The sequence below is a fragment of the Myotis nattereri genome (assembly GCF_964212035.1).
Source record: "Myotis nattereri genome assembly, chromosome: 2".
Classification (NCBI taxonomy): Eukaryota; Metazoa; Chordata; class Mammalia; order Chiroptera; family Vespertilionidae; genus Myotis; species Myotis nattereri.
Window position 1 is genome coordinate 65,296,343 of NC_138076.1, and position 19,452 is coordinate 65,315,794.

The 19,452-nt window shown below is 36.0% G+C and overlaps 1 protein-coding gene across 1 annotated transcript in view; it reads left to right on the forward strand.

The window, feature by feature from the left end:
- Positions 1-1,435: 1,435 nt before the first annotated feature.
- Positions 1,436-19,452, forward strand: part of KLHL1 (kelch like family member 1) — a gene marked incomplete at its 5' end in the record, with an annotated part of 247,599 nt that continues 229,582 nt past the window's right edge. Inside the window, 3 exons of the mRNA XM_081083892.1 lie at positions 1,436-1,521; positions 2,353-2,535; positions 16,705-16,841. Coding sequence (XP_080940018.1) covers positions 1,436-1,521; positions 2,353-2,535; positions 16,705-16,841 — 406 coding nt within the window. The remainder of the gene's footprint in view (positions 1,522-2,352; positions 2,536-16,704; positions 16,842-19,452) is intronic.

Genomic DNA, 19,452 nt, shown 5'->3' on the forward strand with positions numbered 1-19,452 from the left:
ATTGCTTTGGTTTTATTATGATGTGTAGTTTTCTTCATTTTATCTTGGAATTTGTGCCTTTAATACATTTTTTACAACTTTTGATCATTCTTTCTTCAAATGACATTTGCCTCATCACGCTTCTACCCTACTTTTCAGTTATAATTATATGAATACTATAATTTCATACCGTGTTTTATGTTTCTGAAAATACTTTTTTAGCTTTTTATCTCAATATTTTAGTTTAAATATTTTTAGATCATTTTGTCTTCTTCATATGCATCCAGACTGCAAATTCATTCATCTTCCAAAATCTCAAGTTATAGCATTATATTTTCTTATTTATTTCCATTTGATTTTTTCATATAACATAATGTGCTGTGAAAATCTTCAGCTTGTCACCTATACTAAAATATATTAATGACTATTATTTTCACATCTATTAAGTAAGTGATTATGACCCATCCAGAGAATCCTGCAGCACCTGGGAGCCTGTTTATATTCTCTGTTAATTCTCCCTAGGTCCTGTTTCTTTATAGGCCTGCTCTTCTTTTTCTTTAATGGCAAGCATCATATACGTGCAAAAGAAATCATACCATCCAGATGAGGTTATCTTTTCCTAAAAAGAATGTATTTTGACTGTTTTCTGACATTTAGATTAGAAAATTACCTCATTGCAATTAGAGATTTTACTGATTTAAATCTAAGTTTCAGTCTTTGTATTATCTTATCTTTTTCCAGTTTCCTTAACCCCTAGGATACAGCCCTTAGGAAGTCTAGATGCGAGCCTGTGTATTTGTCACATTCCCTTTTCCCTGTTGGTCCTTAAATTCAGATGTTTATTTTTCAAGCTCTGCTTCACTCCTCCGCTTTCTATAAGCCATTTTCTGCTGTCTAGCATGGCTTAGGAATCAGCAATTACCTCCAGAGAAAACATGGTTCCCCATGACAGCCTTACCTAATCTTCCCTCCTTTATGCCTCCCCCCCCCCCCCCGCCCCTCCGCTTTACCTTTCTAGCTAACTTTGGAACCCACAATTCCAATATCCATTATTTTCCCCAAACCTCATGACACTAACAAAAGTTGTGTTTAGCTGCTACATTATATTGGGCTTCTCATACTCTCACCCTATGCTGCTTATAATTAGTAAATACCTAGGGGGCAGGGCCAGCACAGACTAATGAGCTGACTTCCATGAATTCGCCTTTATTAGAGGATCGTGGACCTTCATGGCATAGCTGCTTTAGTAGCTATTATTAAAAACACATAATTATTTTGATATTATATGTAACTTTGTTTCTGGTGTTCTTGGTGAAGGATCTAGTCAGCTACAAGTTATTGCATTGTAATTGGAAGCAGAATATTCCATATTACCCTCTATCTTGAAATAAGCCATTTCATTACTCATTACTCTTGATGGTTGTGGTGGGCACATCATGCATCTCAGGATACTGAAATGTCTTCATCATGGAAAAGTCTACTATATCTATTCATAGATATAGTAGCCACAATTAAGTATCATGAACTTTTTGAAATCGTGAGGTTTGTTACTTATGATTAAAACATAAGTAACTGAAGTAATACATTCTGTATTATTGCATATTTTTGTTTAACCAGTTAGGTACAGAATATGAAACAGTAATTTATAATTTATTGTTAATCTTTTGTGAACATTTCATAATTTCTCATAATAAAATTCACCTATTTCTGTAAAGCAACATTTACCATACCTCACAATCATAATTTAAAATAGTATAATAAGATGATCTACCTCAATATCAAATGGAATAAAGTAACATCTTATTGGTAATTAATTTAGGCTAGGCATGTTTGTATTCTACTATGTCTGGGACTTTTTCAGGTTTACTAACTTTATGTTATTATAAATACAGATAACCTACCTTTTAAATCTTTTTAAAGACAAAAACACAGATAATTTATAATTTATTTACTGCTTCCTGAAGAAAATCATTTACCCCAAAATAGATTATTTTGTTGCTTTGTTAATCTTCACCAGAAGATAATTTTTCATTGATTTTTAGGGAGAGTAGAAGAGAGAGGGAAACATTGATGTGAGAGAAGCACATAAATTGGTGGCCTCCTGCAAGAGCCCTGATCAGGGCCAGGCCAGGGAGGAGCCTGAAACTAAAGTATGTGCCCCTGGCCGGAATCGAACCCAGGACCCTTTGGTCTTCAGGCCAACACTACTGAGTCAAACAAGTTAGGGCCAAAATGAATTTTTTTAACATATTAATAATGAAGAAGATAAAAAGAGAGTCATTGATTTTCTTTGTACATTTTTAAAACTCTGAGCATAGTTCTGGACAATTTGTGGCCCTTATAAACACCAACAATTTTGTGTGTGGTTTGCAGGCTGTCAGCAACTAGCCATTCATTGACGCCTCAAAGTGATTTGGACTCCAGCAGCTCTGAAGAATTCTATCAGGCCGTTCACCATGCTGAGCAAACCTTCAGGAAAATGGAAAGTTACTTGAAACAACAGCAGCTCTGTGATGTCATCCTGATTGTTGGGAACCGCAAGATACCTGCACACAGGTATAGTAATCTGTCTTTATTGGAAACATGTATTTATGTGTTTAAAAGTGATAGTCTGGTAGATAGATTACAAACTTTCATGATTAGAGAATTAAGAATTCATATTTCTAAGAAAGCTTGGGTATTTTTCTTTTGTTCTTATTTATTTCTTTCAGTAATCTTTTAAAGAAATAAAGCAAATATAAGCAGTTCAAAAATACAACTTCTGCCCTAGCGGGTTTGGTTCAGTGGATAGAGCATCAGCCTGCAGCCTGCAGACCAAAGGGTCCTGGCAATGGATGTGTTTCTCTCACATTGATGTTTCTCTCTGCCTTTCCCTCTCTCTTCCACTCTCCCTAAAAGTCAATGGAAAAATATCCTAGGGTGAGTATTAACAACAACAAAAATACAACTTCCTTTAACTGGTTGATAAATGCTCTGTTTTATATGATTCACAATTATATTGAGTGGAAATTAATCTTAATGTAGTATATATTTCTAAGATCTGAAATGAGATATGCTTTTCTGATTGACTTTTTGAAAGGAAGTAAGATTACCTTGGGCACATATTATTTGTTTCAACTAGGAAATTCAAAGTATTTCATATTGGGCTTTTATTATATAGGCTAATTGATAATTTCAAGTTTCATGAACTAGACATCTGATTATGTTGTGCCATATTGATTTGCTATCAGTTTACCTATTAAAATTCATTACATTTGATGTCGGTATTTTACTCAATTTTTTTAAATATATTTTATTGATTTTTTACAGAGAGGAAGGGAGAGAGATAGAGAGTTAGAAACATCGATGAGAGAGATACATCGATCAGCTGCCTCCTGCACATCTCCTGCTGGAGATGTTCCCGCAACCCAGGTACCTGCCCTTGACTGGAATCGAACCTGGGACATTTCAGTCCGCAGGCCGACGCTCTATCCACTGAGTCAAACCGGTTTCGGCTACTCAATTTTTTTTAATGAAAAAATAATTTTAATTTAATATTGATATTGATTATTTTAAGTAGTTGAATATATAGACAAAGAGCCTTAGATAACCTTGACATATCATTTAATACTATTCATACTAATGAATTAATAGAAAAGGTAAATTACCTACATACAACAATATTTTAGTGTACTTCTCTTCCTTATGATTTTTTTTTAAATATATTTTATTGATTTTTTTACAGAGAGGAAGGGAGAGGGATAGAGAGTTAGAAACATCGATGAGAGAGAAACATCGATCAGCTGCCTTCTGCACACTCCCCACTGGGGATGTGCCCGCAACCAAGGTACATGCCCCTGACTGGAATCAAACCTTGGACCATTCAGTCTGCAGGCTGATGCTCTATCCACTGAGCCAAACCGGTTAGGGCTCTTCCTTATGATTTTTAACTTAAGTTGCATTATCATACATATGCATATAAATTTGGATTATTGAAAGGATTCCTGAAAAAGAAAGCTCTATTTCTACCCTGGTAACAATATTAAAATGTGGACACTGACTTTGAACTAATACACTAAAACTACATAGGCATAGCATAGGAAGGAACAATTGACATTGAAGAAGTTATATAGATCATGTGGGGTTCAATCTGTAAGCAAACTATGGCAATAATATAGTATTCACAATTATTTTTCAAATATCTTTATGATATCACATTAATTGTCATTATTATTGAGAGATTTAAGTTGCAATATGTGTGGAAAATATGCAGGTTAACCTAAGCTACAACCTAACTAGCATTTAGATAAACATTATATTATTAAATGTATTCTTAATTTAAGTGTTACTAAATTTACTTCATTTAACTTATAAGTTAAATTAAATAATTATATATATTTAAGAATATAGAGGTAATCAATTCAAAAGTATATTAGCACATCAAATGCTCATTGTTTTTTAAAAGAGAGAAGTGTTTAATATAATTCATATAATTTTATCTTATAGTCTTCTATTGTTAGTAATATAATATTTGTCATTTGAAGTATTTTTAACCAATACATTGATCAATTCTTCCATATTATATTCTACATTGGTTTATTTATTACTCTTTTTATCTAGGTTGTTATATTATTTTTAAATAATTTGTTTAATTACACAAGTTGTATTTTAATAATTTTGATTATTAAGAAGTAAAATTGCTTCTTGGTTTCAATTACTTTAAAATATCTTAACAATGTATTTCTTTTATACATATTACCAACATTTAAATGTTACATACATTTATCAGATAATAAATAAACTGTGTTATTATCAATTATCTACATTTTTCTTTAAGTGAGGAAAAAAATTAGCCTAAGACTATCTGCTAAACTAATTAAAATAAATAATTATATTTACACCATGCTTTAAAACTTAGTACTATCTATTTTACAATTAATTTACATACTTATGATTCTAAGTTGAATGTGCATATATTAACAAAGATGTGGGAAATATTTCATGGGGCACCTAAAAAAATGCACTCTTTTCAGTAACAGCAGGTACATTGTACCCCCGTATGTATACTTTTGTATAATGAACTGATTATAATTAATGCAAAATTAGCTCTTTGCTTTAACCAAATAATCATTTTAGTAATAGTAATAAGCTAATGGACTCTTAAGTTATTCAATTATATTTTAATTAATGCACAAATTATAATTTTGCCCAAATTGTCTTTGGCAAAATTCTAATTGGTGATGCAATCATTAGCACTGAAAAGTTTTGGTCTATTATAATTTTAAATAAGGAAAAAATAAATAATTTGCATTAAGATCTACTGCTCTTTCAAGAAAGGCACTGCAAGCTGATGTCTTAAGTACTCAATAAATAGTCATCCATAAAGATCATGTATATTTAATTTCATATAAATATCTCATCATTCAAAACTTTCAAATACATTTCTATTTAAGTTAATAGATTATGAGCATTGAAGGGCTCTTCATAAAAATTTTGTTTGATGCTAGTTATATTGTATACATATTTTTATCTGATGTAGATCACAATTATCAATGTATTTATGAAATACTATGTCTATATAGGTACATTAGATTATTGTTAGGCATATTTAAAAGTAGGTTCACTCTGAAAGGCTAATAATCATAAAAATGGCACATTAATATATTCTTAGAATGAAAAGCAATCATAATTCTGAATTTATTTGTGCTTTAAGTCCTCAGAGAAATTTGAAAATAAATATAGACTTCTCAGACCAGCTGATGTAGCTCAGTGGTTGAGCATCCACCTATGAACCAGGAGGTCACAATTCGATTCCATATTGGGGTACATGACCAGGTTGTGGGCTCGATCCCCCATAGGGGCCATGTAGGAGATGACCAATCAATGATTCTCTCTTATCATTGATGTTTCTATCTCTCTCTCCCTTTCCCTTCCTCTCTGAAATCAATAAAAATATATTTAACAAAATAAAATATAGACTTCTCATAAATAGCCCAGAATAATTGATTATCAGCAAATGAACAAAACACTTGAATGTAAATTTCTGAGTACTAAATACAGAGGATTTTTTGATAGGTAGGCTGCCTGTAATCAGGGATGTCATATTTGAAAATTAGACTGATGAGGTCAATATTAAAAATTGGACTGTTGAATTTTTAAAGGTAAGAGAATTAAGAGATTTTTCAGGGCCTACTCTGTTATAATGTAACCAGAAGCACAGTGCATGAATTTGTGCATGGGTGGGGTCCCTCTGGGTGGCCTGGAGGGATCGTGCCGAAATCCGCAATCCAACTCCTACATGCAGCTCCCGCTCATCCCAGCCCCACTGCACCTGCTGCAGGCTCATGCCCAGTCATTCCTGATTGGGAGAGGCTCGTGCTGCCATAGCAGTGCTCACCAGCCATGAGCCCTGCATCTGGCACCCTCCTGAGGGGAGTGCCCTGTGGGATCCGGCTGAAACTGGCTCTCTGACATCCCCCAAAGGGTTCCGGATTGCAAGTGGGTGCAGGCAGGCCAGGTCAAGGGACCCCACTGGAGCACAATTGGGCCAGGGAGGGACCATGGGAGGGCTTCAGGGCACGTCTGGCACCATCTCATTCAATCCCAATCAGCCAGACCCCAGCAGCAATCTAACTTACCATTCAAAGCATCTGCCCCCTGGTAGTCAGTGCACATCATGGCGACTGGTCGAGCAGTCGACTGTCTGACCCCTGGTGGTCAGTGCACGTGAGAGTGATCGGTTGAGTGGCATTAGCATATCATTAGCATATTATGCTTTGATTGGTTGAACAGTCAATTGGTCACCGGATAACTGGACACTTAGCATGTTAGGCTTTTATTATATAGGACTAGAGGCCCAGTGCATGAAATTTGTGCACTTGGCGTGGGCGGGAGTGGGGGGGGTCGTTTTGCCCAGCCTGCGCCCTCTCGCAGTCTGGGCGGTCGGCGATTGATTGCCCTGCAGAGAGAGGCCCTACCCACTGCTGCCAGCTGGGTAGCCTGGGCCTCCCTCTGTGGGGCGTTTGAGGGGCGATGGCAGGGGCCCCCGAACAATCACAGTGCACCTGCTCATGGCAGCGGCAGTCAGTGCTGAGTCGCCATAGCGCCTGCAACTCAGGAGGGACTGAGAGGTCAGCAGTTCAGCCCGCTCGCCAGTCCCCGCCCACCTGAGCCTGCTGCACGTGCAGCCTGGCGTTTGAACGTCTGTTTGGTCGTTTTGAACGTTATGGACCCTGGCTCTTTATATATTAGACTAGATGGTATACAATGATATAGGATTTAGCTTATGAACATTTGTTTCTCCCTTTAGTCGTTATTAAGAGTAAGTGCATTGGAAATATGTGAGAAATTCTTAAATAACTAACATCCTTTGACTTGGAAATAATGTCATTTATAATTTTATGTGCTTAGAAAGAGTGTGAAAAGATATAAAACATACTGTTAACAAAGCTTAATCCTGGGGAGTAGGGTTCCTAGACAGGATAAAGGAGGCACTAACATGTTTTAGAAATGTATAAGCTGGCTGATGTGACTCAGTTGGTTTGGCATTGTCCTATGTACCCAAAGGTTGCCAGTTCAATTCCAGGGTTGTGGACTTGATCCAGGTACGGGCCATGCAAGAGGCAGCCAGTGTGTTTCTCTTCCCTCTCCCTCTCCCTCTTTCTGAAAAGAAAGGAAAAGAGAAAGAAAGAAAAGAAGAGAGATGTATAAGCATATACAGGATGTCCCAAAAAATGTATGAATAATTAAAAGGCAGTGTTTATCAATATACATTTCATTTTCAAAATGTAATAGAATCAGCTGTTAAAGTATGTACATTTTTTTAACATTTTAAAATGAGCATTATTTTTGTTGTTAATCCTCACTTGAGGATACTTTTTCCATTGATTTTTAGAGAGAGTATGAGGGAGGGGAAGAGACACAGAGAGAAACATTGATGTGAAAGAGACACATCGTTTGGTTGTTTCCCACACCCACTTGGATGGGGCCCAGGACTGAGCCTGCAACTGAGGTACCTGCCCTTGTCTGGAATCAGGAATGGAACCTGCAATCCTTCAGTCCACAGGCCGATGCTCAAACCACTGAGCAAACCGGCTAAGACAAGAATGAGAAGTGGCAATTGAAATAATGTATTTAGAAATACTTAAAACATTCCATATAACAAAAAATATTTTATAAGTAAGTTAGATATGAATACTCAGGGGTAGGCAAGTAGGTCTGTTTCTCTGTACTGAGGGAAAGCTTATTTATAAAGACCATATTTGATGGCCGAGGAATAACTCACTTCTTCCATTTTATTAAATGCAACATTCACCCAGGTATCTCAGTCAGCTTGATAGTTTATAATAGCTCTGCACCAATTTCAGAAAAACAAAACAAAAAAAGGCTCCATTGGCCCCAGGCAATACCCACAGCTCCAGCAGCACCCATGGCCCCCGGCTCCCTGTGGCTTTTGTGGACCCAGGCTCCCAGCACCTCCAAGGGTTGGTCTGCTCTCATGATTCAAGAAGGTTCCTGTGGCCCCAAGTTCCCAATAAGATCCCTGAAACCCTGAAGGCAGGCAACCTCCCACAAACCCAGGCTCTTGACTAGGCCCAACCAGGCCAACTGCTACACACCCCAGCTTTTGTTCCACCCTGCACCAGGCCAGCTCCCACATCCCCAGACCCCCATATACCTAGAGTAGAGGTTGGCTCCCACAGAGGTAGGCTTTCTGCTTATCTCAGCACCGTATCTTCTTCAGCAGAACACATCTTCAGGCTGGGCTCCCAAACTCTCAGGTTATGGATTGATTCTGGAGACCCTAAGCTTCAGGTTATCCCAGCGCCAGGCAGGCCACAATGACTCCAGCCTACAGTCAAAATCCTATGAAATCAGGTTCCCAGAACATCCCAACACCAATCCAGACCCTGTAAACCTAGATGCCAGGCCCAACCCAGTGGTCCCTTGTGCCTGGCTGGCCTCTGTTGATCTAGGACAGTGATGGCAAACCTTTTGAGCTCGGCATGTCAGCATTTTGAAAAACCCTAACTTAACTCTGGTGCCGTGTCACATATAGAAGTTTTTTGATATTTGCAACCATAGTAAAACAAAGATTTATATTTTTTATATTTATTTTATATATTTAAATGCCATTTAACAAAGAAAAATCAACCAACAAATGAGTTCGCATGTCACCTCTGACACGCGTGTCATAGGTTTGCCATCACTGATCTAGGACCTATGTCTGCACATGCAGACCCAAGTCCCAGTCCAGTCACCTCAGACTCAAGTGCCTGACTCACCCAAATCATCCTAGCCTCCAGGTCTACCCATGCAGAGTCAGGCACTAGGCTTGTCCATCCAAAGACTCCAGCAGGAAGCCTGCTTTCAGACATCACCAACTTGTCCTCCCAGAATCCCTGGATAGGCTGACAGGTGAAGGGCTTTGACTGCACAAGCCAATCTAGAATGGGAAATGCACCTACTTCCTTAAAGGTATAGATACCATCGCAAGGCCACAAGGATCATGAACTGAGAGTACTGTACCACTTAGACCTGCCTTATAAGAAATGCTGAAAGGTGTTCTTTAAGCAGAAATGAAAGGAGTCTAATTAGTAACACAAAAACATTAAAGTGTAAAACATATTAGTAAAGCTAAGTATTTAGACAAATTCAGAATAATCTAATCCTGTAGCATGATGGGGCATTAATCACCTAAGTCTAGTATAGAGATTAGAGGACAAGTGTTCAAAACAACTAAAGCTATAATTAGTTGATGGATACACAGTATAAAGAAGGTATATTGTGACATTAAAACATAAAATATGAGAAGAGGAATTAAAAGGTAGAGTTTTTCTACATGATTGAAGTTAAGTTGTTAGCTTAAAAGAGACTTATATTTATAAAATGTGTTTTGCAAGTCTCATGGTAACCACAAAAACAAAAGCCTACAGTAGGTACACAAAAGAAAACAGAAGGGAATCAAAACATAGAACTATAGAAAATAATCAATTCACAAAGAAATACAGCAAGAGAGGAAGAAAAGAACAAGGGAACTGCAAAACAGCCAGAAAACAGTAAGATGGCATTATAACTTCTTACCTATTAACCATTACTGTAAAGATAATTGGATTAAATTCTCCAATCAAAAGATGCAGCGTGGCTGAATGGATTTTAAAATATAACCCAACTATATGCTGTCTACTAGAAAAAGACTCATTTCAGCTTTAAAGACACACATAGTCACAAAGTAAAGGAATGGAAAAAGATATTCAAAGCAAATGGAAACCAAAAGAGATTCAGGGTAGCTACACTTATATCAGGCAAAATAGACTTTAAGGCAAAGCAGTAACAGGAGGCAAAGATAGTCATTATATCTTAATAATGGGGTCAATTTGTTAACAGGACATAATCATTGTAAATAAATATTGTGGTAATCATTCCATAACATATAAATATTTCAAATCCTCATATTATATGCCTTAAACTTACATATGATACATGTCAATATCTGAATAAAAGTTGAGGAAAACAAGGATATGAGAAACTAAAAAGTACTCGTTTTCCATCATTTACATATCATTTACTGTCCTCCTTAAGCCTACCATTGATACTCAGCAATATATAAAACATCTTTTCCTTTCATGAATTAAAAGAAATCTTTGCCAAATGTATAGCATTGGTTTTGACCCTGTTGGTGATGCAAAAGGACATAAAACATGATACCTTTCATCAAGAAGTTTTCAATAATCTTGAGAAGGAAAAAATAACCCATAGAACAATTAAGGAAATTATTATAGTTGCAAATAACCTCAACTGAAATATATGGTTTTGATTCCAAGGGCAAGAGATAATCAAATAAGGAAATGAGTAGCATATGTTACATATGCTACTCATTTCCTTATTTGGTTTGATTATTATGAAATTTTTTCAGAGAAATTATATTTGAGTTCAGACAGGAAAAATAGGTATGCTATTTATAGTGAGAATAATGTGGAAAAAAAGCAAATAATTTTTATTTATGAAAATTATGAGCCACTAGCTTAGTGAAAGTAGTTTGTAAAAAATACTGCAAAATCAATACATAAAAGTGGGACAAAAGTGATTATGATAGATCTTGACAACCAGTAGAGATGTTTGGATTTGAAATTATGTGTATAATGGGAAACTCATGTAAGTTCTTGAAGAAGGGAGTGACATAATTAAGTCAATAATAATAATAATAATAATAATGTTAGTTAACTCTTACTGTACTGAATTTGTCAGGTTCTGATTAAAGTGCTTGACATATACTATCCCATTTTGGTCTGAAAGGAAAGGAAATCCTTATTTTCTTTATTTTTTCTAAGAAAATAGAAAACTAAGAAATGGAGATATTAAGACAGTCACCATTTAATTCATACATTGTGAAAATAGAATTCAATCCCAGGCAGTCTGACTACAGAAGTAGTATATTAACAACTACAATACTCTGCCTGTCATATTTTACAAAGATAGCCCTGAAAAATGGTCCAGCTTTAGAAAATGCACAAAAGATGAGCACTGCAAAAAGGAGTTTATGTAGAGTTCATCTAGACATGAAATAGGACTTTGTAAATACCAAGAAAGAGATTAACTGAGAAATATTTTGAAGACTACTTCAGTGTCATAGGTCAGATTTCCTGAAAGCAGACTCAGAGACTGCAATTCACATATCATGGTTAATTTAAGGACTGTCCTCAGAGAAGAAAGGAAGCAGCACAGGGCAGAGAAAGGAGCAGATAAGGGATGTGGTCTTTGCTGGAGCCTTGTTCATCTTTAACTCCCAGGAAGCTTTGGAGCATGACTTGTCATACCCCAAGGTAAAGAGCTAGTCATACCCCAAGGTAAAGAGGTGGTATTTTTATACCTGGATTCTAATAGTTAATACCGTTGAGCCACCCACAGGTGAAGAGCACATAAACTCCCAGAGGGCAGCTCCTGTTGGGCCATGTGTGCTTCTAGAGAAAGGGTAGCTAGGAGCAGATAGGTGCTAGCATCACTAGCCCAGGGCACATCGTGTGCCTCATGAAGGGGGTCTAGGCAGGGCAAACACAAAGTCCAGTACAAAAGGAAAGATGGATTTTGTGTTTTATTTGATATAAGTAATGGAGGAGGAGACATAAATAATACTTTTATAGTATCTACTCTGAAAAATTCAACGTATTTGTGGTACACCAATTAGAATCAGGGAAGTATAAATGAAAGAAAACCTCACAGGGAAGACTTTGAGTTAATTTAGGACAAAGTGAAATGCCACTGGGATATCTGGTGAGAAGTTTTTATAGGATTCCAGACACAAGGCTAGATTTAAAACTACCATAACAGTAATAATTAAGGCCATGGTTAGAAATGATCCTGAAACAATGAGTGTTAAGGCAAATATGTAGAATCCTCATTCAAAACCTGGAGCAATGAAAGGGTCAAGAATAAGAGTAGGAAGAGAAGTCAGTGAATCAGAGAACCAGAGGTAAGCTGAGATAAGAAAGTCTGCAGTCTGCACTCCCCTAGCTAAAATGGAGACTTAAAGATGGAGAGGGAGGTCAATGATGTCAAATACCACAGTAAATTAGAGTAGACTAAGAAAAGTTTAATAGATTTTGAAGGAAATACATTTATGGTGACCTCAATAAGAGATTTTCCAGAGTGGCTACATTAATCCACTTATATATGCATTTTTGGCTCCTGCTTTTCTTGCATTAATAGAAGCTATATTTGCACATATAAAGATATTACTTTCTGTTTTTCATTACATCCCTCTTCTAAAATCTAATGCAAATTTTATGTTCACTAAATCTAAATGCATTATAAAGTTTTCTGCACTTCTCTTACGGAGTTAGCAGTATTTTGTACGTTACAGTTTTGGAGATTTTATGTAATATTTAAGGTTGAATTATCTAGGTCTCATAATAATTTTCTTTATATGGATGTGGCCTGTTTTAAAGCAAGACTATATGAGTAAGATTAAAACGGTTAATTTTTTCTCAATATATCTCTTATGCACTAGGAGAGATATATATCCCTCTGGTTTATTACAGTTTGTTTTCATATTACATAATGTTATATTTTGTTCTTTTGATAAAACTGATCACTTGACACTGACTTATCTAATTGGTATATAATAAATATTTGAAGATAACTGTCTTTTTTTTTTTAAAGTTACCATACATAATGCTAAAAAAAAATCTCTGTAAAATATGTAGGAATCAACCAAGAGTACAGAAGACAATTTTAGGGAAAACATTCAAATATATATCAGACAAAATATCCTGAATACCTGGAGAGATATTTTATATTTTTGTATTGGATTACGTTATGTAGTAAATGTACCAACTATCTATTTATATAAAAACCCTGGGTGTAATGCATCAAGATTGAGGCTCGACCAACCGGAAGGAAGTCAGCCCTGCAGGGGTCGTCTGGGAAACGGTTGAGCCCTCCCCAAGCTGTTTTCCATGAAGGCGAAGTTTCAGGCAGGAACCAGCCCTCAGAGCGTGGATGCACTGAGTCCTGGGTCCTCTTAGCAACAACTGTGCCCTCACTGAGCTGTTTCCCGGGAGGGCGAGGTTTGAGGCAGGACCAGCCCTCAGGGCATGGAGGCATATCTTTTTTTTTTTTTTTAATATATATTTTATTGATTTTTGACAGAGAGGAAGGAGAGGGACAGAGAGCTAGAAACATCAATCAGCTGCCTCCTGCACACCCCCCACTGGGGATGTGCCTGCAACCAAGGTGCATGCCCTTGACCAGAATCAAACCTGGGACCTTTCAGTTCGAAGGCCGACGCTCTATCCACTGAGCCAAACCAGTCAGGGCAAGAGGCATATCTTTATAAAATTTTAATACATTATATTAGAGGTCATGCTGGTATTGTTTACCCACAGTGTCTACAGGAATTGCTGTAAATTTACTTCTCAGTGGAAGCACCTTTCATTCCCAATATAAATTACCCATTCCATTAAATGAAACTTCAATTTCTAAACTCGATATAAACAGTGAAGTTGCTAAAACTATTAAAAAGGCCCAACTTCTCATTATTGATGAATGCACCATGGCATCCAGTCATGCTATAAACGCCATAGACCAGTAATGGCGAACCTTTTGAGCTCAGCGTGTCAGCATTTTGAAAAATACTAACTTAACTCTGGTGCCGTGTCACATATAGAAGTTTTTTGATATTTGCAACCATAGTAAAACAAAGATTATATTTTTGATATTTATTTTATATATTTAAATGCCATTTAACAAAGAAAAATCAACCAAAAAAATGAGTTCACATGTCACTTCTGATACGCATGTAATAGATTTGCCATCACTGCCATAGACAGATTACTAAGAGAAATTATGAATTTGAATGTTGTATTTGGTGGGAAAGTTCTCCTTCTTGGAGGGGATTTTTGACAATGTCGCGGTATTGTACTGCATGCTATGTGATTGGTCATAGAATAAACGAGTTTAAAGTACTGCAATGTTTGGGGATGTTTCAGAAAGTTGTCTCTTACAACAAATATGAGATCAGAGGATTCTGCTTATAGTGGATGGTTAGTAAAACTTGGAGATGGCAAACTTGATAGCAGTTTTCATTTAGGAATGGATATTATTGAAATCCCCTATGAAATGATTTATAATGGATCTAATATTGAAACTACCTTTGGAAATACTGTATCTATAGATAATATTAAAAATATATCTAAACGTACAATTCTTTGTCCAAAAATGGGCACATTCAAAAATTAAATGAAGAAATTTTGGATATACTCAATGGAGATTTTCACACATATTTGAGTGATGATTCCACTGAAAAGGACAATTTTCCCATCAAATTTCTTAATAGTATTACTCCTTCAGGAATGCGTGTCATAAATTAAAATTGAAAGTGGGTGCAATCATCATGCTATTGAAAAATCTCAATAGTAAATGGGGTTTTTGTAATGGTACCAGATTTATTATCAAAAGATTACGACCTAACATTATCAAAGCTGAAGTATTAACAAGATCTACAGAGGGAGAGGTTGTTTTGATTCCAAGAACTGATTTGTCCCCACCTGACACTGGGCTCCCATTTAAATTGATTCAATGACAGTTTCCCGTGATGCCAGCATTTGTGATGACTATTAATAAGTCACAAGAACAAACTCTAGACAGAGTAGGCATATTCCTACCTGAACCCGTTTTCGCACATGGTCAGTTATATGTTGCTTTCTCTAAAGTTTGAAGAGCATGTGACGTTAAATTTCTAAATATTTCAGCACAAGGGAAATTAGTCAAGCACTCTGAAAGTGTTTTCACTCTTAATGTGGTGTACAGGGAGATATTAAAATAAGTTTAATCACTTTATCAGTCATTGTTTGTATCACTGTTGTTTTTATATCACTTTTTTGATGTTTATATATCATGCCTCTGTTGTTATATCCTTTTGTTACTATTTATTTATTAATAAATTTATGTTATTTTCATATACATTTTACTAATTCCCTTTTATCTCTCACACTTCTATTATAGAGAAAAGGAAAATAGCAATATTAAAATATTTCCGTTAATTAATTCCCTTTTAATGTGCACAAATTTTGTGTACCAGGCTACTAGTTCACATATAAAATCAGAAGTGTACTGCATTTTTAAAAAAATATATTTTATTGATTTTTTACAGAGAGGAAGGGAGAGAGATAGAGAGTTAGAAACATCGATGAGAGAGAAACATCGATTAGCTGCCTCCTGCACACCTCCTACTGAGGATGTGCCCGCAACCCAGGTACATGCCCTTGACCGGAATCGAACCTGGGACCTTTCAGTCCGCAGGCCGATGCTCTATCCACTGAGGCAAACTGGTTTCGGCAAATGTACTGCATTTTTAATTAAAGTTATATCTGACAAGCTTACTTTAAACTTTATCTGCAGAATAAAAATCCATGCTGTGACCACTGTGGCTCAGTTGGTTGAGGGTCATCCTACGCATCAAATCAAAGGGTCACAGGTTTGATTCCCAATCAAGGCACATGTGTAGGTTGCAGGTTCCATCCCCTGTTTGGGCGCATGTAGCAGGCAAAATCTATGTTTCTCTCTCACATCAATGCTTCTCTCTCTCTCTCTCTCTCTCTCTCTCTCTCTCTCTCTCTCTCTCTCTCTCTCTCTTCTCCCTCTCACTTCCTTTCTCTGGAATCAATAAAAACATGATTTTTAAATCCACTACTAGTTAAGCAAAAATAAAGAGGGAGGATTTGCCTAATTTGATATAAAGACATCTTTAGAATCACAGTATTGTTTATATCTATAAATATTTATCATACATATAAAAATAATATTTTATTGGTATAAGAACAGGCAAATAAACAAAAAAAATAGAAATCTCAGAGAAGTCACTACAGATTTTACACTTAAATTTATGATATATGTGGCACCATTAATTGACTGAGCAAATCAAATTCTTTAGTAGATAGTGTGGTGAAAAGTGGGTGAGTATGTAAAAAGAAATAAAATTGGATTCCTATCTAAAAGAATAGAAGAACTAAAAGTGAAATGAAAAATGTATTAGAAATGATAGAGCAGAATTTTCTAAATCAGTTTTTAAAAGTGCAATCCATAAGGTAATTATAGATTAATTGATGGGTGAGAGATATATAGATAATTGATAGGCAAACAGGCACAGATAGATATATAAATACATTGCTCTGCACTCTATTGTTGTTGACACTTAGCATTTTGATGCTTTATATTCACACCCTAAATTAGACCTTTTGACTCTTTCAGGCTTGTTCTGAGCTCAGTCTCAGATTATTTTGCTGCCATGTTTACAAGTGATGTTTGCGAAGCCAAGCAGGAGGAAATCAAGATGGAAGGCATAGACCCCAATGCCCTCTGGGATCTTGTACAATTTGCATATACAGGTACAGTAAAAGATGAAGCTTCACATTAATGTCTTGTGGATTTTAGAATTTAAGTACAGGATTTTAAAATTTAAAGAAAAATACAGCTTGCATCTCTTATTTTATTTATTTATTTCCATTTGAAAGACTAACAGAGAAAAATCAGACTACTTTTCTTTTGTCAATGAAATTATAAATGTATATATGTACACATATATCAAATTCCTTTCACTAATAATTTAAACTGGCTTATATGCTCTGGCATGTGTGGCTCAGTTGGTTGAGCATCGCCCCATGCACCAAGAGGTTACTGATTGGATTCCCAGTCAGGGCTCATGCCCAGATTTCTAGCTTAATACCCAGTAGGGGGTGTGCAAGAGACAGCCAATTGATGGTTCTTTCTCATGGATGATTTTCTCTCTCTCCCCATCCCTTCCTCTCTCACTCTAAAATTAATTTTAAAAAATTCAAAAAAAATAAACTGTCTTATAAAATTAATAGCAGATAGATGCACTTAAAAGAGAAGCAGAGATGTCATTAATGATCAAATAAGAATTTGTTTATGTCCATATTTAAAACATTAAGAAGCAAAATGGATTCTAATTTTCTTTCATTTTGAAATAGATGTGTTCAAATAACTATTCTTTGCAATGTATTATTTTAATTTTAAAACCTTTATAGATCATTTAATGTAGATTCTATAAACTTGAAATAGATAATGAAAACATATAGAATTGTGAAAACGATGAGATTTAAAATCTGTTTATTTCTTTCTGATCCTCTATATTGACATTTTCTATTGGTCTTTGCCCCTTATAAAATTTAGTGCAAATAGTTTTTTTTTTTTTTTTTTGTGATTTTATTTTTTTATTCTTTTTTTTTAATTTTTTTATTGCTTAAAGTATTACAAAGGGTATTACATATGTGTCCATTTTATCCCCCCGCCCTAGACAGTCCCCCAGCCTCCCCTATCCCCCAGTGTCTTATGTCCATTGGTTATGCTTATACGCATGCATACAAGTCCTTTAGTTGATCTCTTACCCCCCTACCTCCTGCCCCCCAACCCTCCCCGGCCTTCCCACTGCAGTTTGACAATCTGTTTGAGGCAGCTCTGCCTCTGAATCTATTATTGTTCAAAAGTTTATAATGGTCTCTATTATCCATGAATGAGTGAGATCATGTGGTATTTTTCCTTCATTGACTGGCTTATTTCACTTAGCATAATGCTCTCCAGTTCCATCCATGACGTTGCAAATGGTAAGAGTTCCTTCCTTTTTAGAGCAGCATAGTATTCCATCGTGTAGATGTACCACAGTTTTCTAATCCATTCATCTACTGATGGGCACTTAGGCTGTTTCCAAATCTTAGCTATGGTGAATTGTGCTGCTATGAACATAGGGGTGCATATATCTTTTCTGATTGGTGTTTCTGGTTTCTTGGGATATATTCCTAGAAGTGGGATCACAGGGTCAAATGGGAGTTCCATTTTCAGTTTTTTAAGGAAACTCCATACTGTCTTCCATAGTGGCTGCACCAGTCTGCATTCCCACCAGCAGTGCACAAGTGTTCCTTTTTCTCCACATCCTCTCCAGCACTTGTCGTTTGCTGATTTGTTGATGATAGCCAGTCTGACAGGTGTGAGATGGTACCTCATTGTTGTTTTGATTTGCATCTCTCGGATGATTAGTGACTTTGAGCATGTTTTCATATGTCTCTTGGCTTTCTGAATGTCCTCTTTTGAAAGGTGTCTATTTAGGTCCTTTGCCCATTTTTTGATTGGATTGTTTATCTTCCTTTTGTTAAGTTGTATGAGTTCCCTATAGATTTTGGAGATTAGGCCCTTATCAGATATGACATTGGCAAATATGTTTTCCCACACAGTGGGTTTTCTCGTTGTTTTGTTGATGGTTTCTTTTGCTGTGCAGAAGCTTTTTATTTTGATGTAGTCCCATTTGTTCATTTTCTCTTTAGTTTCAAGTGCCCTAGGAGCTGTATCAGTGAAGAAATTGCTTCGGCATATGTCTGAGATTTTGTTGCCTTTGGATTCTTCTAGAATTTTTATGGTTTCCTGTCGTACATTTAAGTCCTTTATCCATTTTGAGTTTATTTTTGTGTATGGTGTAAGTTGGTGGTCTAGTTTCATTTTCTTGCATATATCTGTCCAATTTTCCCAACACCATTTATTGAAGAGACTATCTTGGCTCCATTGTATGTTCTTGCCTCCTTTGTCAAATATTAATTGAGCATATTGGTTCGGGCCGATTTCTGGGCTCTCTATTCTATTCCATTGATCTATATGCCTATTCTTGTGCCAGTACCAGGCAGTTTTGAGAACAGTGGCTTTGTAATACAACTTGATATCTGGTATTGAGATCCCACCTACTTTGTTCTTTTTCAGGATTGCTGCAGCTATTCGGGGTCTTTTTTTATTCCAGATGAATTTTTGGAGAGTTCGTTCTAGATCTCTGAAGTATGCCGTTGGTATTTTAATGGGAAGTGCATTGAATTTATAGATTGCTTTGGGTAGTATGGACATTTTAATGATGTTGATTCTACCAATCCATGAACACGGTATGTTCTTCCATCTGTTTATGTCTTCCTCTATATCTTTTTTCAACGTCCTGTAGTTTTC